At 38.0% G+C, this 24,321-nt stretch overlaps 1 protein-coding gene across 27 annotated transcripts in view; it reads left to right on the forward strand.

The window, feature by feature from the left end:
* The window catches only part of spdi (sperm antigen with calponin homology and coiled-coil domains split discs), an 83,436-nt gene that overhangs the window by 49,030 nt on the left and 10,085 nt on the right, over positions 1–24,321 (forward strand). For 10 of the 27 annotated variants that reach the window (XM_073974960.1, XM_073974959.1, XM_073974965.1 and 7 more), the window contains exons 3-4: positions 21,097–21,790; positions 21,861–22,004. In XM_073974960.1, the coding sequence (XP_073831061.1) occupies positions 21,563–21,790; positions 21,861–22,004 (372 nt within the window). In that variant the 5' untranslated portion in view covers positions 21,097–21,562. Of the gene's footprint in view, positions 1–10,080; positions 10,377–20,735; positions 21,791–21,860; positions 22,005–24,321 lie in introns of those variants that run through there. The other 17 variants (XM_073974954.1, XM_073974949.1, XM_073974948.1 and 14 more) reach the window with 17 other exon arrangements.

The following is a 24,321-nucleotide window of genomic DNA, read 5'->3' on the forward strand; positions in this document are numbered from 1 at the left end:
GTAGGGATTATCGCGAATGTACTGTATATATGGGCGCAATATCCAAATCTGAATCGATTCTTACCAAAATAGGTATCGCCCTAGGTCCAAAAAATCTTTAATTTTTATGCGAATTGGTCTATAAATGTGACCTGTGCTTTGTTTTCAAAAGAAATGGCCAGATGGATAAGTGCGAATCTATGCAGATCATCAAAAGGAACTGTGGGTCTATTTCGTTTCATTTTGCATGTTGCAAACTCATTCACTAAGACATAATACCCTTAGGGTATTAAAATATAGTTATCAGTGCAATCATGAATAAAAATTCCGTTCAGAATTTTTTGCTTTCCCCAATTTCAACAATTATTTATTTCCATATTTAAGGGAATATTTTTGTCGATTCGACTAGAATACGCCATAATCTAGTAGTTTTCAAATTTTAACAAATATTGGTTTTAAAAGAATTTCACTTTTTTAAGTTATTTTCCGTGTTGAAAATTCAGAGGGAAATATTCATGATGGCCCTGTATATGTTTTTTGTACGTTATATGTTTTTAGTAAAATATGAAAGATTTTATGTAATATTCAATATTTTATTAGTCTTAATTTCTAGCTCATTTGTTATTCTGTCAGACAATTTTGGCCGAGCAGAAACTATCAACATATTTGGATACGTACATTTTGACATTTCTGATTGAGTTTTTGAACAAATTTGTATTAGAAAGCAACTTATGTTGTAATAAGAAGGCTGGGTTATAGGAAATTGTCTAAGTCTTTTAGTCCAGATTTATTGCTGTGGTGAAATAATAATTAATAACATGATAATCTGCTAAGAAATCGACGTTTAACGGCAATAAACTTAATTTAGAACACTTTTTGATGACTTTCCAAATTTAATTTCATGATTTTTGTCAAAAAAAATACTTGCATATTTTGCATATTTTTTGCATATTTTGCATATTTTTTGCATATTTTGCATATTTTTTGCATATTTTGCATATTTTTTGCATATTTTGTGCATATGCAAAATATGCAAATATGCAAAAAAATAAAAAATATGAGCCTGTCATTTCATTCAGTTTTCTTCAAAACGAATTTTGGTCCAATCAGAATTTTCGTATCTTTATTAATAAAAAATATGCAAATATGCAAAATCCGATGTCTACAGATAACAGAGTTTCAGCCAAATATATACGGGGATCCACAGTTTTAATTGTTTGTAGTGTAGCAACAATGATCACGCTAGGGGACGAATTTATAATTCAATATGTCGACATTTCCCATTGTGTTAAAAATAGCCAAGTTTAATATGTAGTGCATATTTTAATTTATACAGGACATACTTCGGTAAAGTTGCTTAAAAATATATGGAAAGGAACTTTTGACCTTTCCATTGATGCAAATTAAAGTAGCTGGTAAATAACGGAATTGCCAAATATATACATATGTAGATTAGAACTGCAATGCAGTTATTCCATTATTATTTTTTTGAGGTTAACTCTTCCACTGATGCGAAAAGTTCAGTTCAAACCCCTGATCCCAATTTGGCATGTAGTTAAAACCGCACAGATCCGTCACTTTTGCATCACCGACCAGATCGAATATTTTTAAAGAATGGAACGTTTTTAAAACTTTAAAAAATTTATGATTCAAATACATACAAATGTATGATCACACGGCACGGGATTATGTCGGACTGTTTTGCAAATGCCTAATACACTGCCGCTCACTTGAATAGAACCCCTCTGCAAAATTTTATTCAACCTCCATTTTTTCCGAACTATACAAGATATGAAGTTTTTAACTTTTTTTATATTTTGCGTCATGTGTTTGGAGTAAACTTAGTCATTCATTTGCATTAAAATCCAATTTATATAAGAATTATACAAGAAATACTAAATTAAGTCAAAAATTGGAGTAAAAAATTTGGCTCATTTGAATAGAACCCCCCTTTAAAACTATGGAATACAGAAAGATTGTGTTAGAATAGCGATGCATATTCACTCTATATTGAAAACGAAGTACTTTCAGTACTATTCAGTAAAAGGATATCCATCCTGATTAAGGATACATCCGTATATCCTGCTTTGGAAAGGATACTTTAAATAATCAGGTGTAATGCCTAACAAACCTTGCTTATTTCTGTCAACAAGTTTATTTTTGGAAGCGTACTGTCTCCTAGAGTCGTATATTTTCCGCATAAGTCATTCCCATACAGTTTAGAGAATATTTACCACTGTAGAATATGGTGGCCCCTCCAGGATATCCGCATTTCTATTCAAATCTTTAAGTTTCGATGACTCGAAGTGTACAAAAGTTTATAAAATCGTATTGAAATTGCCATTCGGGATATCTGAAAATGTTTCTCAATACTTAAAATGCCTGTTTTAGAACTCCTTTGTAAATTGTCGTGCGCATTTAGGGTGAAAGAAATTAACGCCCAAGTCCTTCATAACTATTAAGGATTCTCCTCATTAAGTAAACAATTGTATAACAATATAACTATTATTTTCACGTCTACTGAATGGAAGACCATCTTCTAAATTGTTTCTGTAGCGATGAATGAGTTTTTATTGTGCTGGATCGCATTACTAATTATCAAGGACTTGGTCGTCAATTTTGTTCACCCTAAATGCGCACGACAACTTATAAAGGAGTTCTAAAATAGACATTTCCAGTATAGAGAAACATTTTCGGATATCCCGAGGGCAATTTCATTACGACTTTATAAACTTTTGTACACTTCGAGTCATCAAAACTTAAAGATTTGAATAGAAATGCGGATATCCTGGAGGGGCCACTATATCCAACAGTGGTAAATATTCTCTAAACTGTATGGGAATAACTTATGCGTAAAATATACGACTCTAGGAGACAGTACGCTTCCAAAAATAAACTTGTTGACAGAAATAAGCACGGTTTGTTAGGCATTAAACCTGATTATTTAAAGTATCCTTTCCAAAGCAGGATATACGGATGTATCCTTAATCAGGATGGATATCCTTTTACTGAATAGTACTGAAAGTACTTCGTTTTCAATATAGAGTGAATATGCATCGCTATTCTAACACAATCTTTCTGCATTCCCAAGTTTTAAAGGGGGGTTCTATTCAAATGAGCCAAATTTTCTACTCCAATTTTTGACTTAATTTAGTATTTCTTGTATAATTCTTATATAAATTGGATTTTAATGCAAATGAATGACTAAGTTTACTCCAAACACATGACGCAAAATATAGTAAAAGTTAAAAACTTCATATCTTGTATAATTCGGAAAAAAATGGAGGTTGAATAAAATTTTGCGGGGGGGTTCTATTCAAGTGAGCGGAAGTGTATAATTAGCGGAAACATCAACATTTATTACATATAAGTAAGATATACGAAAAAAAAAACAACAAAAATTGGAATTTTTACAAATTTTGCAATATGCAAGGTATTTGAACACATATGTACTAAAAATGGTTAAACTACTTCGATTTCTACCTCACAGTAAAAAGTATGCACTCTAAAAGTTTCATGAAACAAAAAGGATTTTTTAGGGTTTCAGCCCTTGGTATGACATCCTTTGTTATCCTTTACAGCTTTTAGCCTTTTTGGCAAAGATTTAACTAAGTTTTCGGGGCAAGATATCGGAATTTTTCCCCATTCTTCTTGCAAGGCATATTTCAGTGTTCCTATACTTTAGATGTTACGATTTTTTATATTTGTCTCCAAAATACTCCATAAATTATCTATAGGATTCAAATCCGGGGATCGAGGAAGTGTTTGAATCACTTTTGGACAGTTACATAGCATCAATTTTGGAAAAATATGTGATTTGTGCTCGGGCTCATTGATAAAATTGGAATGTTGTCCCAAATCCCATTTTTTCAGCGCCTAAATTTCAAATTATCCTTTCAGAATGTTTAAATAATACATCTTATCCTTAATTCCTTCCATAAAGACACGATTTCCTACACCAGAAGCACTCATACAACGCCATACCACAACAGAGTCTCCTCTGTGCTTTACTTTTGAAATTGTGTGTTTGGGGTCCAAGGCGGTATTTGCCCTATGACATACCTTAATTGGTCCATATGACCAAAAGTTAAAGTTGTCTTCATTGCTTTCATTGGCAGCCTGTTTTGGTCATATGGACCAATTAAGGTATGTCATAGGGCAAATACCGCCTTGGACCCCAAACACACAATTTCAAAAGTAATTTTAGACCTAATTTTGCATCAATCAGAACGCTTGAATATTTCTCTGGTCAACTTTTGTAGCACAGTGCCATTTTTCGACATGTTTCGAAAAGTTTGCACCTTCTCAAGGCCAAAACTGCATGAGGGAGCGTTCCAATGCTTTTGCGATGTGTTAGAGAGTTCTTAATTACTGTCTTGGCTACAATTTTTGTCTTTGCGTTGGATGGAAAATCTCAATAGTTTGGCTGTTATATGCCAAATTGTCTAAAAACGTGGATAAAAAACTTAAAGTCAAAATCGGGAGGCTCGATTTTCACCGTAGACCTATGCTCTAACGGACTTTTTTACTGAGTTCAGTCCTAGGAATCAGAAACGTGAAGGTCCCCTTTAAAATTTTTTCCTTCCATACAAATCGCCAAGGCCTAATATACATACATAGTAAAACGTATCGAGTTACAACGATTGCGTTGGTTGTGTCATGTCAATAGAATGGATAAAGATGCCCCCGCCAGCTAATATATTGTTACGGAATTAGGTTTAACTAATCTCCGTGTAGACGTTGTTTTATTTCCCAGTACGATTTGTACCAAATAAAACAGGGTTCGTTTTAGATTACGTTTCTACAATGCTTTATTTACTTTATTACACTTATTCGTAACCGACTTTAATTACTAAGCACGCAGCTTGTCTCTAGTTAGCACGCAGCTATTCTTTTACCGATCTGTTCAGTTCAACGCCCAAAACACAACTACTCAATGTTGCCATTCGTAACTCTATTTATACCCAAAATCTCCTTGGTCTAGAAATATCTAGAGCATATGGGAACACCTCGAATCTGTACAACGAACACACAGACGCACATTCGCACTAAGCGAACATCCATACTCACATACATACAAGCACAGTAATGACGTAACTACAACAACAAACAACTACACGAAATACAAGAAGTAGGAACTAAACGACAATTACATTATTGTTGCAAAACAAAACAAACAAAAGAACATTAACAAAAGGTAATGTAACGACTAGAATGATGAAGAGAGTTCTACATGGTAGTTGTTGTTGCTTAAATAAAGTAACTGCGTAATAAAAACTTTACGTTACAATTCAAATTTTTAAATTAACGGAAATTAAACTAAACTAACTTAAACCTATCAGTTACATTCGTAACATTGCCTCCCGCTTAAGCCTGTTCGTCCCGAATAGGCACAGTTCCCTCTCTGTGGTATGGGCATTGGTAACACTGCCTCCCGCTTAAGCCTGTTCCTCTTGACTAGTCTATAGTGGTGGCAACTAATTTAGATGTAACCTCTACTGCGTCAGCTTTGGACTTTTGCTCTACTGGACGACGTTGCTTTCTCTCCAGGAATCGTGACGTTATATCTTCCTTCTCGGTCACCCTCCTAAGTGCCACCTGGTCGTCATCGGGCTTGTCCTTCCTTCTTGTACGGCCGCTTTTCGATGGACGTTTCCTCGACGTACATCTTCGCTTTTTCCTCCTCGTTGCGAGATTTTTCCGCTTTCGTACTGGCCATTTTTCGGCGGCTTCCACCTTCAGCGTACGGACATCTACAGCGATTTCGTCAGATTCTGCGCTAGGGCGACACATGCTTTTCTTCTCTTTGTAGCCCACATTAATCGGTATTTCCACATTGGACCAAGTCATCACACGGTGCTTTATGTCCAGGTTTATATCGAAGGCAATCATGAAGTCTACACCAAGTATAACTTCGTCCACAATATCGGCCACTACAAAATCGAAATTTACAGATTTTCTACCCATGCTCAGCCTTTGGTAGGCCTTTCCATGCACCGTTGTAGTCTCGCCTGTGGCCGTCCGCAATTTGACTCCATTTAACGGCAATACCTTCCCTTTCACCAAATCTGGTCTAATAATGGACTTTGTTGCACCGGTGTCCAATGTCAAGGTACGCAATACACCATTGATAAAGCCTTTAACCGTTAAGTTGTGATTCTCCTGCTGGACTATGGCTATAGAGATAGTGGGACCATCGTTTTCATCCCCTGCCAGCGGCGCCTCGTGATTGACGGAATTCATTTCATTTGATTCACCTGATGTCTCTCTTTCCAGATTCTTGGCCACCGGTTGGTCGTCGCTTTTTGAAGGCGGTGAGGTGGATCTGGGCCTTGGTCGTTGTAATATGCATTCTCGTGCAATGTGTCCAGCTTTACGACAGTTGTAGCAAGTCTTTCTCGTTTTTTCAGTCCCTCGTTTCACACGCATTAGTGCATCCTTTAGCGGATCGACAACGGTCTGGGAATTGTTGTCCTCAACTTCCAGCCTCCTCACGTTGTAAGCTTTAGGTTTCACCAGCATCCTCGCGGTTTCTTGGGCCAGGGCAAATGACACGGTTTCTGCAAACGTTCCAATCGGTGCCGCATACGTCGCAAATTTTATCTCTGGATCGCGAATACCACTTGCAAATGTCTCAATCTTTATGCGGTCCACCAATGGATGTGTCTCTCCTGGATATGCCAACTGCGCCAACCGCTCTATATCAGCCGCAAAGTCTTGTAAAGTCTCATTTGGCTTCTGGACTCTTCCCCTCAGTTCCATTCGGTAGATCTCTTGCTTGTGTTCACTACCGTACCTACGTTCAAGAGCAGCCATTATATCTCCATAGTTGTTCCTAGAAGCGGCGGGAATACCCTGTAATACGTCAGCAGCATCACCCTTCAATGCCATAAGGAGTGATACCGCCTTTTCGTTGTCGTTCCAAGAATCTCTAGCAGCCACTGTCTCGAACTGTAATTTGAACACATTGAAAGAGGTAGAGCCGTCGAACACTGGAGGCTTAATTTTTAACGCGTTATGGATAGCTCTCACTGGACCACCTTTGATTTCCAGTTCCGACATTTTCTTCTCCAGGTTCACAAATTTCTCACCATGGGCCAGAACTTTCTCGTCAACAGACAAAATCTTTTTATCCAACTCTTTCATTTGTACCTCCACGTTTTCTACTCTCTTTTCAATCACCATCGTGATGTTCTCGAGTTTCTCGTTAATTTTTCTAGAATTCTCTTCCAACTCCTCTTTTAAGTTTCTTGAATTTTCTTCAAACATCCTAGAATTTTCTGCCATTAAGTTTTCGGTGATTTTTCTAGAGTTCTCCTCCAACTTTTCCGCTAATTTTCTGGAATTTTCTTCGCTCTTTCTGGACATCTCTTCCAACATCTTACAGTTGTCAGATTTCATTTCCGCCATAAGTCTGGAAGTTTCTTAATTTTTCTTATTCATTTCCAGCATCATCATAGCCAGCATTGATTTCAAATCGTCACCCCTGGCAGCTACCGATGAAACTTCCTCAACAGTGGATTCGCCCTTTGCCGGTAACTCGACTTCCTCCTTATCGTCGAACTCATATTCATCGATGTTCATTCCACGGCGCTCGAACTCTTCCAACAAGCGTTTTTGTAGTTCGGCCTTGTTGCCAGTAGAACACAACTCCAACTTACTTAGCTCCTTCTTCAAGTCTTCCACTCGTAGATCCTTAAACTTCATTGTAGGATGATCGTAATCCCACTTCTGACACCAATTGTTACGGAATTAGGTTTAACTAATCTCCGTGTAGACGTTGTTTTATTTCCCAGTACGATTTGTACCAAATAAAACAGGGTTCGTTTTAGATTACGTTTCTACAATGCTTTATTTACTTTATTACACTTATTCGTAACCGACTTTAATTACTAGCACACAGCTTGTATCTAGTTAGCACGCAGCTCTTATTTAACCGATCTGTTCAGTTCAACGCTTAAAACACAACTACTCAATGTTGCCATTCGTGACTCTATTTATACCCAAAATCTCCTTGGTCTAGAAATATCTAGAAATATGGCAACAACTCGAATCTGTGCAGCGAACACACAGACTCACATTCGCACTAAGCGAACATCCATACTCACATACATACAAGCACAGTAATGACGTAACTACAACAACAAACAACTACACGAAATACAAGAAGTAGGAACTAAACGATAATTACATTATTGTTGCAAAACAAAACAAACAAAAGAACATTAACAAAAGGTAATGTAACGACTAGAATGATGAAGAGAGTTCTACATGGTAGTTGTTGTTGCTTAAATAAAGTAACTGCGTAATAAAAACTTTACGTTACAATTCAAATTTTTAAATTAACGGAAATTAAACTAACTTAAACCAAAGACATACAATCTTAAAGATTGGACATCATGCAAAATTTTTTAAATTTTCATATTCAAGCATAGAGGGCGTTTATGTATAACATACAATTAACAGAAACAAAAGCGTACACCAATGTGAACTATGTTAAATATAACATAATTCATGTCACAATATCGTAACTTCGCATTATGTTAGACCACCAGCACCATCTGCCGATGTATAGTAGCAATGGAAATGTCTTATCTTGTTATGTTATACATCTTTGCTTAAACCTATCAGTTACATTCGTAACAATATACATACATTTCATTATACCTACATGCAGCAGATGTGTTTACATTAACAGAATCTAAACTTGTACTGTTATAACCGAGCGCCACCTAGAGGTGTTATGTGTAAACAAACAAAACACACGGGGTGTTTGTGTCTATGCTAAGAAAATTCTCATAAAATCTGTTAATAAAAACATTAAGAGAGTGTTATAGTTAACAGTATTATAATTCACATTATAGCTTCGTTCCCGTACTTTTTAATAGTAAAACTCGTAAAAGAGAGAACTGCAAAAAATTTGTTGTCACACACAAGTTTTTTGAAATAGTTCGGGAACGGAAAAATGGAAAATACGTCAAAAAAACTGGAACAAATGTCAAAGTCGGCGTATCAGCCAATCAGACGCCGGCAACCATGTTACTATTTTTTTACTCGCCCAAATTTGTCGTGTAAAAAGTTTTTAAAGAGAGCGTCATTCAGCGCCATGTTTGTTTAAAGAGAAGTGAACATTTTACAACTTTTTTGTGTACGGGAACGGTTTTTGGAGTAAAATGTGTAAAAGTCGTAAAAATTGTAAAAACTTTTTAGTTCTGGAACACAGCTTATGTTATATTAACATGATCGTCAATTTAACACAACAGTAACAGTGTTGTATTTTGCCATGTGGACTATTATGTTATACCTTTTGTGTTATACACTATTATACTGTTATATTTTAAAGGCGTTTGTTTTGTTTTCAATTGGGTGTTTCTCTCACATTTGCTGATGCGCTCTCTCCTCTCCTGTCAATAAATACCGGTCTCTTGTTCTTCCATGTTTTCGTTTTCTTATGAGTGATTGTGTTCTGTTTTTGGTTGTTTACTTTGGTTATTATTTTTATTTTCTGCTTCATTCCATGTGATGCCTGTTGTCGTCTCGTCTATGGCTCGGCCTCGTAGGGTGTATTTTATTTTTTGCTTATTATTTATTTATTATTCGGTTATACAAAACATTGTTATTTTGCTTAATGCTGTTGACATTATTAGTCATCTTTTTTCACTTGGCCATAATTGTTGGTTCTTTGTGTGGTTGACTTTGATTCTAAGCATTGTTTGGTGTTGTTTTTCCATTTGCTAGGAGGTTGATGCTAGGGGTGTTGTCCCTAGTTTTTGATTTTGATTTGTTTTCTTTTTGTTTGTTGCCTATTCTCTGCTATCCACTTTGATTTTTTCGTGTAAAAATTACATGACATGTTTTTCTTGTTTCTTATTTTTTGTGTTGTTGCTGTTTTTTATCTTATTTCATTTCCATTTTTATTTCAATTACGCTGTGCTATGGGCTCAAGTCTCACGTGAGAGAGAAGTACTTTGTAGTTGTTGCTTTTGTGTGGAGTTAACGTGTTTTTGTTGTTGTTGTGTCTTAATTCTCTGTCGCCTGTTGTTATTGTTGTTGCTGTTAGTATTTGTGTTGTGTGTGCGCTTGAACTCTAGTAAGCATTTTAGTTCAGTTCATCAGTACGTCTATTCAATTCGTGCGAAGTTGTTGGTCGTTCGGATGTATTTTGGTGTTTTGGCACGGTGTCGTCGTCGTCGATCGGTTGACTTTTTTGTTGTTGTGTGTTTTATTTTTTTCCTAATTTTTTTTTCTCTGTGTGTAATTTGAGTTGTGTGTAATATTTTGTTGGTTTTTTGCCGTTTCTCGCAACTTTTACAATACGATCGGAGTTCATTTGTTGCTGCATTTGTGTGTGAATTGATGAAAAGATTTTCTCTTTTTTTAATGATTTTGTGAAGTTTGTAATGGAATTTTCTTAAGCGAAATTTCTTAATAATAATATGAAAAGAGAGCAAATAGTGCAGCCAAAGAAAAATACGTTTCTAAATCGTTTTAAGTGTCATTTAAATGTCAATCATTAATTTATGGATGCTGGCTGGCTGGCATGGCATGTTGATTTTCATAGGTTTTCTTCTTCGATTTCAGTCTACAAGTCTAGAGTAGTGGCAACTATTGCACAGTACATGACAAAAACAACAACAACGAGAATACGATCAGTTTTACTTTGGTTTTTTATATTGCTGGGCGGGCGGTTGTGTGTGTTTACTTGCCTGCGTGTGAGAGATGAAGAAGAATGTCTGTTGCTGCTGTTGTAAGGCCGCCATCTCTCTCACTGCTTGTCATCTACTTCTTTTATGTTTGTACGTGTGTGTGTGTTTGCGTACTAGATTGAAGTAAATTAAACAAAAATACAACAGTGATGTTCAAATTTAATGCTACAACACATCAAATTAACTTCAACAATGCCCAAAAATGAATGATAAAAACTCAAAATAACAATGGCCAACAACAATAACAAGAAATCACTGCATAATTAATAAAGGTCATTTTATTAAAATCATTTTTTAGTCACTCAATAAAAGTTCAATGAAATGATATGCAAAATTATACAACCCACATTCATTCGTCGATACTCTCGTTTGATTGAAAGCGAAATCAATAATAGCGCGCGCCTACTACACAAATATCCTAAAATGGCAATGAAAACGAATTTAAAAATGGGAAATAAATAATATTTTTATGAAGTTGTTGCTACTTGATGACGAAGTTCAAGGAATATATAAAAATAACTATTTTACTATTTTGCTTAATCGGAAAGAACGATGTTATGTATCCATTTAGTAAGCAAATAAAAAAACATAAAAACGCCTATGTTCCATTCAAATTTTGAAATTATTTTCATTTTATTTCATAAAATTTCCATTACATGAGAAAGCATTCAACAGATGACAACCATATTTAGTGAAATTCTTCGTTCAACCAAATCCCTCTCTCCCTTTCTAATTGATGTACCAGAGATGGAAAATGTGAATTGTAAAAAAAAAACAGTTTACAATAAGTACAATCATTGATTGTACAACAATATCGATGGATCATTGTAGAAGAGTAGGGAGGGATTTTCACGTAAATTCCATGAATGTTTGTTTTCTCTTTTTGATTTCGCAGTAGACTTTCTCAGTGTTAGTTCTATTTTCGACTTAAATATAGTGGAACAAGTGTCGTTTAGGGGCATCTTTCAGATCGGGCTGACATTTTACCGTAGGTAGTTCCTGCGGACCCTAACCACAACGATATATAGTTTTCCAGGGGGCAGTACATACTTTCCGACATATGGGTCTTGACATTTCGGAAATATCTTACTTTAAAACCATTATCCTCTGGACCGATATGATTCTTTGGGACCCTGATCACAATAAATCATTGCATTCCGGGGGTAAATCCATACTTTTCCGAATTAAAGGTCTTGACATTTTGGGAAATGTTTTACTTTTATCATCATTACGTTGTTTAGGGGCGCCTTTGGATCAGATAGTCCATGTTTTCCTCACGACAAAGATATACATATACTTCTCCTGTTACACTCACAAAAGTATTCTCAATAAGCTTTAAAACGATAATCATATTACCTCGTTAGATTTAAAGTAGTGCCAAATGAACTATATGGGACTATCTAGTTCACAGCGCAGTTCCAATGGCTCACATCAATTGTATGAACAGACTACGAATACGTAATATTTTACTTAGCTGGCCTGTTAACATTTGTTCCATAAGCCGAACTAAGAAAAGATCCCCCTTTCTCTTTATTTATTGCTTCGCTTTTTGGTATACCGCTTGGCTTTGTTTTTAAACTGCTTACTTAAGCCAAAGTAGCATCTGTTGGCCAATACAATTCTTATTTCACAACTTATGTTTGTTGTGTTTACGGTGGTGCCGAGGTAGACGAAGTTTTTTTTTCGATCGTTCCCAACGCCACTCATTCCCACCCCACCGAACCGAGGGGGCGACCTCCCTTTGAACGTAGGGATCGCGTACACACCAAAATCCGGATAATGGTGGATGCTAACTGATCATTTACTACCTCAAAATTATAGGAACCAACTTCAACAGTTGGTCCGAGCTCACTGGACCCATTGCGCGTCGACACCATCAACTGGGTCTTCTCGCCGTTTACTTCCTGACCCACTTTTGCAGATTCTCCTTCGACCTTCATAAAGGTATCAGTTACTTCTTTTACTGATCGTCCAATGATGTCTATATCATCAGCATAAGCATGTAACATGTGGCCATTGGTGAAAATTGTGTCATTTCTTTTAACGTTTGCCGCATCTCGTATAATTTTTTCCAGTAGGATATTAAAGAGATCACACAAAAGGATGTCTCCTTGTCTGAAACCTCTTTTGGTACAAAACTGTTCGGAAAGGTTCTTTCCTATTTCAACTGAGTATCGAGTGTCAGTAAAGCCGAATGAGCTTTGCGGGGATAACAAATTCAGGCATGGCTTGGAATACCTTTGAACGTAGGGGCTGTCGAAGGCTTCTTTATAATCGACAAAAAGATGGTATGTGTCGATTTGCATCTCTTGGGATTTGCCGCAGAGTAAATATCTGGTCAATGGTGGACTTGCCGCGCCTAAAGCCGCATTGGTATGATCCAATTATTTCATTGACCATAGGCTTTAGTCGTTCACATAATATCCCTGACAATATCTTGTAGGCAGTAGGGAGAAGACTCATTCCCCTATAGTAAGAGCATACAGTATTATCTCCTTTCTCGTGGGCACTCGTTCTTCCTGCCAGATGGTGCTAACTATCTGATGCCTCGGGTTTTGAACAGCTCGGCTGCCTTAGTCGACAAAAGGGTGGTATGTGTCGATCTGCATCTCTTGGGTCTTCTCTGGTCAATGGTGGACTTGCCAGGTCTAAAGCCACATTGGTATGGTCCAATTATCTCGTTGACCATAGGCTTCAGTCGTTCGCACAATATCCCTGATGAATACACCTTATCAGCGTGTCGTCTCCGGTTTTGAACAGCTCGGCTGGTAAGCCATCGGCTCCTGCTGCCTTATTATTCTTCAGCCGGTTTATTGCTGTCTTTACCTCATCTTGGCTGGGCAGTATACCTTCAATACTATCTTCTTGGATTGGATCTGTGGTATCTTTGCCGTCTTCGCTACTATTGGATACCAACAGTTTGGAAAAAGCTTTTTCCATATCCTGAGCACACTATCTGTATCAGTTACCAAATTACCTTGCTGGTCTCTACAGGAGGATGTGTCTGTGCCAAAACCATCAGTTTGACGGTTCACTCTTTGGTAGAACTTTCGGACTTCATTCTGGCTTCTGTACATCTCGATTTCTTCAAACACCCGCATTTCTATTTCTCTCTTCTTTCTGCGGAAATGACGTTTCTCTTCTCTCCTTTTCCCCCGATACCTCTCTCGTCGGCTACGCGTTGCTACTGATTGTAGAGCAGCCCTATATGTCGCATTTTTCTCTTCGGTAGCAGCAAGACTCTTCTGGTCATACCACGCATTCCTTGGTGAAGGTCGTAAAATCCATACTTGGATACCAGAAGTATGGATTTTGCGGCTGTTTGCATGGAGTGGGCAATACTTTACCATTGTGCTGAGATGTTATCGGGACGAGGAGTGCTTTGATTAAGCAATTGGGCAAGTTGAGTGGAATATACTGTGGCTATATGTTGTGATTGCAGCTTAGAGGTAGTTTACACTATCTATCAATGTCATATGACACGAAATAAAAACATTCCATATCTACCCACGCAGGCAATGTGGAGACGTAATTTTATTACATTTTTGCAGGTGTGGACGCGCAAAGTAAATGGCGTAAGGAAAATCGCCAAAATTTCACATATTAGCGACTATATAATGATGGAAAATTTCATGTCATATGACATTTACATATAGTGTAAACTACACCTTACCGATGTCTAACTTTCGGGTTGTGTCTGTTCGTAATTTATTTGCTACGTTTAACCGGGTGCGTACCTTTGCTGCAACAAGGTGGTGGTCCGAGTCTATATTTGCTCCTCGGAAGGAACGTGCATCCAACACGCTCCATAAATGTCTTCCATCTATCACAACGTGAACAATTTGATTTCTTGTTTACTGATTAGGAGTCCTTAGTCGATGGTCAGACTAGCAAGGTTTCTTGAAACCAATTTCGTTAAAGTTTCTTTTCAAGTTTCGTTAGTGTCCACACACGTTAACGTGAAATTTAAGATTTTTTCGTGTCCCTTTATTTTACTATTCGCATTTGTTGTGTTTCTCATACCAAAAAACAAAGAAAACATATATAAATAAACTAAACAACAACACAAAATAATTAACATTAATAATTAAATTAATAGTAATAGCTTAATCTTGTCTATTTCATTAACCCAGATATGCCCAGCGTCCTATATATAGGACACACAAAATTCTTGCTAATTTGATATGTTATGTTTATCAAAGTACCGTTTATTTTGGTGATATACTCAGTACACATCTGTAGCTCTTGGGATATTATGTGATTCCATTATTTTGAGCTACTATTTTTGAGTTTTGAGGTCTAGTTCATCGAAGTTTCCACCTATCGCTTAGTTTTTACAATGATTTGCGTTATGACCGATTAATTATTGGGTAGTTTTATAACGAAAACATACACGATGTGAAGCCTACTACGAAAAAACGTTTACTAGATGCCGAAAGGTGTCTTTGGACTAACTCCATAACTCCCAGTTATATGATAAAACCCTGTGTCCAAAAGTGGCCTCAAAAACCACTTCTTTCAAAAAATTTTTAAAAAACATATAAACATACTGTTATTATTTCACATTTGCTTCTAAAATAATATAAAAATACTTTTAAAATGATCACGATCAAGCAATGGGCATATCTGGGTTAATAAAATGTTTTTGTTAAATCTTTTTATGCTTGTTTCGTTGTTAACGTTGGCTTGAGAAAATCACAATGAAAGAAAATGGAAGAAAAAATCTTGCAACGAACGACAAGAAGAGGCAACACAACAAACACAGAAAACCATGTACATGGATTTCACTACTTCATACCCCTCGCCTATAAACTTGACGTCGCCATGTTGAAATCGTGCTAGTCTGACCATCGACTTATGAATGTCGAGATGCTTAAATATGGTGCAGTTCACGCACAGCATCAATGTTCTCTGGCACAACGGCCGTGTTGGAGGACCTTCGTCTTTGATCGAGCGCTGCTCAGATGGAATTCATTAAACTAAGAAGTTGCTTCATCCCGATATATTTGTCCTAGCTGCCGTATGAAGTAACAGAGATGGTTTGATTGAGTTGTCGATTGCAACATCGGTAGATATCTATCCGCGATGCGCCTTTTCATCCGCTATTTCATTTCCTGCAATGGCCCGGGACCCAAAATAAAGTAACACTTAATTTTAGGATCTCAAAGGAGTTTTTCTAGCAGTCCAAAACTGCCGCAGCCTTGATAGAATGGGTCCTGCCCCTTTTCATATTGCTTAGCAGTTCTCTAGCTTTTTTAGTATTATATTGAGGTCCACCTGTAAAGTAGTCTTTATGGCACCGGTGATTAGTATTGATTCTGCTCTTTGGACGTTAATAACTTCGACTTTGGCATTCCCTCTTAACTTATCTTAGAGGTAGTTTACACTATCTATCAATGTCATATGACACGAAAAAAAACCATTCCATATCTACCCACGGAGGCAATGTGGAGACGTAGTTTTTTTTACATTTTTGCTGGTGTGGGCCCACAGAGTAAATGGCGTAAGGAAAATCTCCAATATTGCACATATTAGCGAATATATAACAATGGAAAATATCATGTCATATGACATTTACATATAGTGTAAACTACCCCTTAGTAAGGCTAAATTCATAACTCTGTGAAAGCCTTGTAAATGCATTGAGTTTCCCATCTCTGGCTCTGTATTAATAACTGTTGCCGCATTTCTCCTTTTTCTTATTCACTACTCTCTTCTAAGAAAAAAACAGCAGTCAGCTTTGCTCATATGTCTGTCCATTTACCACACAATGCAATGAGTAATTACACTTTACATAAATAAATCTATCCCTCTATTTAAGTATGTGATACAATTACCCGCTCTACAATTTCATGTTCATTGTCCGCGGCGGCGGCGTGTACATGTATGGAATTGGTATTATGCATTTTTAAGAAACACAGATAGGAGATAAGCGAGCGCCAACACAACATAACAAATAAAATAACACGCAACAAATAACAACAACATTCAACAGAAGAAGAAATGTCATTACATTTGTTGACTGTGGTGTTGTTGTTGCTGTTGGTTTTGTTTTTATGGTTTTTATCGTTTATCTATCCAAAAAACCCCTCTCGAACGAGTTAGGCTACTTTATGGACATTTTTGTCTCAGTTTATTTTTCTGGTTTCTTCCTTTTCGGGCGGGAATTAAAGACCTGCTTTGACTGCAAAACAGCTCTAAGCAGTTTTGAGAATAGTAAACAAATGCATTTTTTGTTTAATTTTAACTACGTTGTTTTGTTTATTAATGAAAATGATTTGATTTTTAAGGAATGTTGTTTGGAGAGAAATTGGAGGAACTGTTGTTGTCTTCATTATCAAGTGAGTGAGTGAGATAGGGAAAGTGATAAAGAACTTTGAGAGGAGAATTGTTGCTTATACAGTGTTACCACAATGTTTTGGGATTGGTATTTTGAGGAAAAGGAAGGGATTCTTTGTTATCTCAGTAGAGTGGAAATGATCAAAATCGAAGTGGAATTCAGAGGATCTTAAAGAACAAAAATTTATTCTAAATTAGAAGTTATAATTACAGTTTCTAGAAACAGATGCAGCGTTTTTCAATTCTAGACATATCAAAATTATATCGCCTGAAATGAACTGCGAAACAAAATAGAGAAAATACCTATCTAACTCAATTATTAAGGTTTTAACCACGAATTCTAGCCAAAAGTACGCTTATATTGACGTTTATTAACATGACAATGCTGCTATTGTGGCTTTGTTCGACATAATAAGCGCCAGTTCAAAAGTACTCTAAAGGCTACGGTAGGTTAAGTTATAGGATGCGCAGCTGCCGTTGATTGATGACAGTCATTTTACACGGATATCAGTTATTCATTGTGCTAATCCTGAAAAGTGAGGGCATTGGGTAGCAGGGGCAAAAAAGCTGAAAGATAGGAAGAATGTAGATGGAGAGTAGATATACCTAACTGATTTTTATTACTTAATGTATCCTCAATGTAAACCTAGTTTTATCCGTGGGGTAAAACTATGAATTGAATTTGAAATTTAACAGACCAAATGCAACAATGCAAAATATTTTACTAACTGCTATCTTTACAACATTGTTCTAAATGATATCTCGCTTCTCAAATGTAGTACCTAAGTAGAATAAAATTAGCAAACTTCAATCTAACGTATTACATAGTCACCATCGGATAATAATTCTTTTTTTTAACAAATTTTTGTCGGTAACTCAAAAAATCGAGCTGGAGAATCGCACTACAGCTACGTTTTTCCAAATCCTTACGGTTTTCTCTGCCTAGAGCTTGCCAAGCTTGCTGAGGAAGAAGCAAAGCGGTGGGTTTACACAGTCCTCCACCTGAAGTCCTGAAGACTGGGAGCCATGGCTTACCAGTTCATCAACTATCTCATCTCTCTACATTGCAGTGCGCTGGTACCTAGCAAACTTTGAACAGTCATAGATATAATAATGAAGGACTCAAACGTCTTTAGAGCAGCCTGTCTGTCAACGTACACCGTGACTATCCTATCTGTAAAATTGCAGATAAGTAGAAGTAGTAGTTGTAGGGCTTACAGTACTGCAAAAACTTCTGCCTGAAAAACACTGTAGTTGTTAAGTTTGTTGTGCGAGCGTCCGATGTTCAGTTCTTCACAATACACATCAGCTACGTGGGTTCTTCCATTTTCGATTTTTCAGTGAAGATAGATAGGGTATCACTCCAATCAGGGATTATTACCTTAGCTGTGTCACATCTTAATCTCCTTGAGCCTCAAAGCATATAGGGCTGCTTAATTGTCAAGGGGTTGGATATCCAATATAGCATTCAATACTGTCTGAGGGGTGATTTTAACTGCTCCAGTAATGAGAACTGATGCAGCTCGTTGCACAGTAGCTAAAGGCCACGGTAGATAAGATACATGGCTGTTTGGATTAAGTCATAGGCAGGCATGAATATATATGAATAAGGAAATATCAATGCCATATTCGAACTAAGCTACATGTCGATGTAAGATCTTCTACTAAGCTAGCCAAAGCCAAAGTGCATATGTATCGAGGCTTTTACTTCGAAGTATTACTTAGGGCTTACCACCAGACGACACAGCCATGGGTCATGATAGGACAACTGTTTATATGCGGTCAGAGGCCCCAGGTCTTACCTACGGTGCGCTCCTCAGTTTTCCTGTTCCATCTTAGCAGCTGGTCAATAACCTCCCAGGTATTTCGCTTTCGTTAATTGCATTTCATCTAGTATGTGCGGCATTATGATGCTGACTCATTATGATAAGCCTAGCGAGAGTTCAGATAGAGCTCAGCGTAGACAAAATTTGTCACTGATTAGAATGATTACTTCATCTGCATGGACAACTACCCTTGTTCTTAGTCTATCGAATTCCTTGACTATCCCGTTCACCACCAGAAGTCATAATGAAGGAGCTAAATCTCCTTCCTGTGAGGTGTCTCTAGTGGGTGACTTCCTTACGGAGCTCTCTCCAATTTTTGAATTGATAAGTCCGCTTTCCAGCGTTCTATCAATCCAACTAGTTAGAATAGATGCGACACACAGTAATTCTACAGCAGAATTAATGGATTCCAACTTTACAAGGTATGATTCATGTCATCCATATTCTTTTCTATATAACTCACAATCTCATGTAACACTTTGCAAGTTGTTTATGAGATCACGGCCTATGTAAGATCTAATTTGCAAGTCTAGCTACCTTTCTAAAGTTTTAAGTAGAAAAGAAGAAAGATTAAAATTAGTCTGTAGTCCTTCGGTAACGAGTGGCTTGGCTTCTCAGCCTTTGGAATATAAGTCAAGAAAAAGACAAGCGTTGCGTTCTGGAGATTTATAGGTTTGGAAAGTATTGATCGCCCAAGAAATTCTTGAATTATCAACCTATCAACAAAGACTCTCTGACCCAGGAGTGTAGGTTCTCCTCTCCCTCTATCGCCTCACTAAACGAGTTAATCCAAGAATTCCTCTTAGTTTTCCTGATCTCGCTTGTATAGCTATTGAAACTACTCTTGTATAGGTCCCAATCTGTACTAGGTTTGATCTGCACCTCCACCACAATTTCTTCGGCGATAAAAATAATGTCCAATATCATTGAGCCAATATGAATCTGCGTGCATTCATTGATATGTCTTTTCGGGGATGTTGTGGAAAACATACTCAAATAACTCAAATATTTTGCTACAATTTTGGCTTCATTTTGTTTTTGAGAGACAGTGTATATAGGTATACTGCAAAGTGGAAAGAATCGAACTTATTCACGTAGATTAAATCATTTCGATTGTATCCGGATGATCCAGACGTTATGTTTATTTCGATATAACCTATATTTCTTCTTAACAGTTATACCGCTGTGGAAGGCTTTCTTTTTAAAAATACGTACATATTTACTTCTATTATTGTCCCCTAAACTTGTTTTAATGCGCTCGCGTCGTTCCTAATAATCTGGTAACACTAAAATCTTGTTCTGTATCTTATATTTGCCCTGATAACAATGATCTTCAATGTTTACTTCTTGTTGTTGTATAAGTATTTTGTCTTTGCTGTCAAATAAATAGTAAAATAAAAGGAAATTTTCTTCTCATTATGTAAATTCTCCTTGAACTAAATGACTCTCTTCACACATCATTTCTCTCCACAAAGTGCAAACATTGCAGCCAATTGGTGAAGGGAACGGATATTGTAGTTTTTGAAAATGCATTGCACGTCTTCTTTGTCGTCTTTTTTTTTTTCCTCGTCGTAGTTTTTGTAACTGACTAACAGTCAGTCTTCTTTTTATTCCACATATCGTACAGCATTACACGACAGCCAGCTATTATTACTTTTGTCGGAAAGAAGAGGGGGGATTTCTCTTTCTTCCTGTACTGTCTTACTGACACGAATGACTCTAGCCGGTATGGTACGAAGTCAAGCAACAATATTCTAATAAATTTGTCAACAGAATTAATGAAATCATGATTTTGAAATGGATTTCACGTACACTCTCTCTGCCGCCCGCCAGCCCATCAATTTGATTTTTTCTTCACAATTCGACATTTACTATTTTAATGCAGGCTATTTGTTTAGGCACCAACCATTCGACGACGTCACAACCAACTAGTCAGTGGACAAAAAAATAATTAAAATTGTGTTTTTCTTTTTTAAACAAATATAAGTAGATAAACTCTATAAATTAAAACAAAACAAAAATAAGAACAAAATGTTTTAAACAATTGGACATGGACTTGTTCCGATAAAATTCAAGCCTTGAAGTTATATTTTTTTGTGTTGATCAAACCATCCAATCATCCATCCAAAGGGGGAAATTGTATAAAAATTTCTTTCTTTTGAAACAACAAAACAACGAATTCCATAACAACGAATAAATCAAATTTGCTGCCCCAACATGATTAAATTAAAATCACTTTTCCGCAGAGGACAAACACCCTCACAGTCCTCATCTAAACATTCCAACAGCAATAATAATCGCAACAAATCCCAATCGACGCAATCGCTGAACACTGCCATTGAAAACGAAGACAAGAAACAACAAGCAGCAGCTGCAGCATCTTCAAAGTTCTATCCAAATGCTGAGAATCCTGCACCCATTATACAAATTGAAGGTTCCTCAAGTGAACGTGGTGTAGATGTGGGTGATGATCATTTGAATACCAGCTATCACAGTTTGGAACCCAATAAATTACCAACAACTACAGCAGTTGGTGGTGCATCATCAGGACAACACGCCAATACCTTGCCACATAAGAAGAACAAAGGCACAACACCCAAGAAAGGTCAAAAACAACCAAAACCTTTGCCAGTTGCACCCAAAAGCACCAACACAACCACTGCACCCACAGTTGTTGCTCCTCTACCAGGTGGGCAACCAGCAGGCGATGTAATGACTTCAATGGCAGCTATAGCACCAGGAACTCAAAGTTCTACCGTTAAGCCACCAGGTTCGGCATCATCTTTATCAACATCTCATTCAAATCCTGCTCTATCAGCAACTACCGGAAATGCAGCTGCTACTTCCGCTAATGATTTGTATGCCCTAAATCCGGCATTTATGGCGGCAGCGGCAGCTAGCTATCAATTTCTCAACAACGAACAACAGCAGATATTAGAGGTAAATTTTTGAAAACTAGTTTTATAAATTCTTTCTAATTTCTAATTACTTGTTTCCTTTGTCTCGACAGGCTTCAAATATCAAAATGCAAGAATTGCAATCTCAATTGGATCGTTTGGCACGTGATAAAATGTTGGCAGAATCTCGTGTAACTGAATTGTTACCGTATCAAAGTGAAGTTAATAAACTTAAAAATGATATAATCAAGATGCAGGTAAGAATCAAGAAACAACTATGTATTTCCCATGAACATCCCCGAAGAGAAAAGGGAAGAGAACCTACATGATGCTAAGTCTCAACATGTAGGTTCTCTCAAGCTCATAAATTGACATAATATGAAGAAGATCTTCGTACTAAAAAGAGGTGCTAGATGGGGATGTACTCCGAGGACTTTATTCACACTTATGGCCTTAGCAACTGCGTCCGTATGAATACCATTTAAACCTGTTTGATATGCATGGTTGATCTAGGGGATCTCTCCTATATTGTTGAAACTCCCTCTCTGGAGCATGAATATCCTTCCTGATATGCCTGGGTGTGTCGGGTCTACCCACAAGTTGGTGATTGGGATGATTCTCACGGTAACACCCGAGTACTGCAGTGAAAGCATGTCATTGTGTTGCTGTACTGGAAGAATCTTTGCCTCCTCATGTAGATGGTCCACTGAAGACATAAGGAGGCATCCTGTTGCTGTTCTCAGGGCGACATTCTGACAGGTTTCAATCTTTCCCCAATTCGTATCACATAATCTCGGAGACCAAACTGGAGCCGCATAGTTTACCACAGACCGACCTATCAAGCCATATGTGGTCTATGTAGTGAACAGAGTGGCCGTAGATTTAGTGGCGGAAATCTGCATATTCCTCGCGTGGAAAAAAATAGCTAAGATCGCTTAAATAGGAGTTCAGTCTCTCACAGATGTCACCAGGGAAGGTAACTGACGCCAGGATCGTGCAATCATCCGCATATGTTACGATCTCGATGTCGTCTGGAGGGGCGGAATAGAGGAGAGGTAGAGTTTAAACAGTTCCGGAGATATCACCGCACCTTGGGGAACTCCCTTTTTCACTCTACGGGTCTTGGACTTCTTGTTTGTTATTTCTCAGGCTGGGGAGGATTAAAACCTCAATGGTCTTTGCTGCGGGCAACAAAAGCGAAATCGGTCTGTTTGATTCACTTTTGATGACATCCTTACCTGGCTTCAGTAGCGGGACCGCCCTCTCCATTTTCCAGACTTCAGGAACTATGTGGGTGGCTAGCGACAAATTGAGAACTTTAGTGAGATACTCGACTCCCGTCATATCCAGCTGTTTCAACATTACCATGGAGATTCCATCAGGGCCCAACGTTTTGGTTGATTTTGCGTCCCTGATGACATTTGCAACATCATCCATTGTAAATTGTGTTGCTTCATCCTCAACAGGATGAGACCTAATGCGACGTAGTACTCTTCTCTTCATCTTATCACTTCAGGTGTATTCGACAAACTGTCTATTAAAATAACTTGCGCATCTCTTCGGATCAGTCAGTGTAACGTCGGCAAACGTGACCGAGGTCCTATTTTCCTTCTTTACAGGGTTCGAGAGTCACTTAACCGGATGATGAGCTTCCATGAGCTGGTATGGAGGTTAGGATTCTGTCTGGCAAGTATTGACAGAATCCTTGTTGGGTCCACCGCAGGCGGCGGTACCCACGCCGACAATACCTTTCTGCTGGGAATCTCGTCTACACCCACAACCGCCAATTGGCAGCCCTCCCAGAGTTCAACAAGGCCGTCTATTGTGTTAACAAGGGAGTTTAAGGATTCCTTGTTCTCACAACAGAGGCTCCCCTTCGCCAGCGAACACTATCTCACGCAGCTGATTTTCAATCAGCCGCCAGTGCTTGTCGTTAATCCTACATTCAGGATCCGCTCTGTCGATGACCGCTACACGCAATTCATCTGGCACAAGCGGTCTGACAGTCCTTCTTTTCCCCGTCCCGCTACTCTTGGGAGGAGAGCTAGGAGTCACCTTGTGACATAAGTTGGCCTTAGAGGTTGCCTTAGTATTAGTGGACTTCTCGTTCCTTTGGTAACGGGCAGAGGAGGTGGATGGCTTGGAGTCCCGTCTCGGGATGGGTCTTTTGGCCTTAGGGTGTGGTTCCTCCGTAGATCTAACCCTCTTCACCGGATTTCTCGATGAAGAGGGGTTGGAAGGTGCCACATTCGCAGGTGTAGAGTCCGTCGTCGGGACAGGCATCCCAGTTCCCTCCTCCTCTTAGGTTTGGGGCTTCCTACTTAGGGATGCAGGCTTTCCTGGAGGCTGAGTCAAGCCACCATCACTCTTGATTAGACCTTTACAGGTAGTGGTAGTATCTTGTCGACCATATGGATAAGGGAGAGCCTATCAATCTCAGGACTTCTCGTCGTCCAAAGCCTTGGTCGTTGTCGGAACTTTGTCGCTCGAAGCCTTGGTCGTGGTACCCTCCTCAGTGGCGTTCTGTCTGTGTAAGGTTGGCTTATCGGCTTCGGCCGATGCATAAATATCCCG

Source organism: Musca autumnalis, unplaced genomic scaffold (assembly GCF_047663935.1).
Source record: "Musca autumnalis isolate F117 unplaced genomic scaffold, ASM4766393v1 scaffold_3, whole genome shotgun sequence".
NCBI classification, from domain to species: domain Eukaryota; kingdom Metazoa; phylum Arthropoda; class Insecta; order Diptera; family Muscidae; genus Musca; species Musca autumnalis.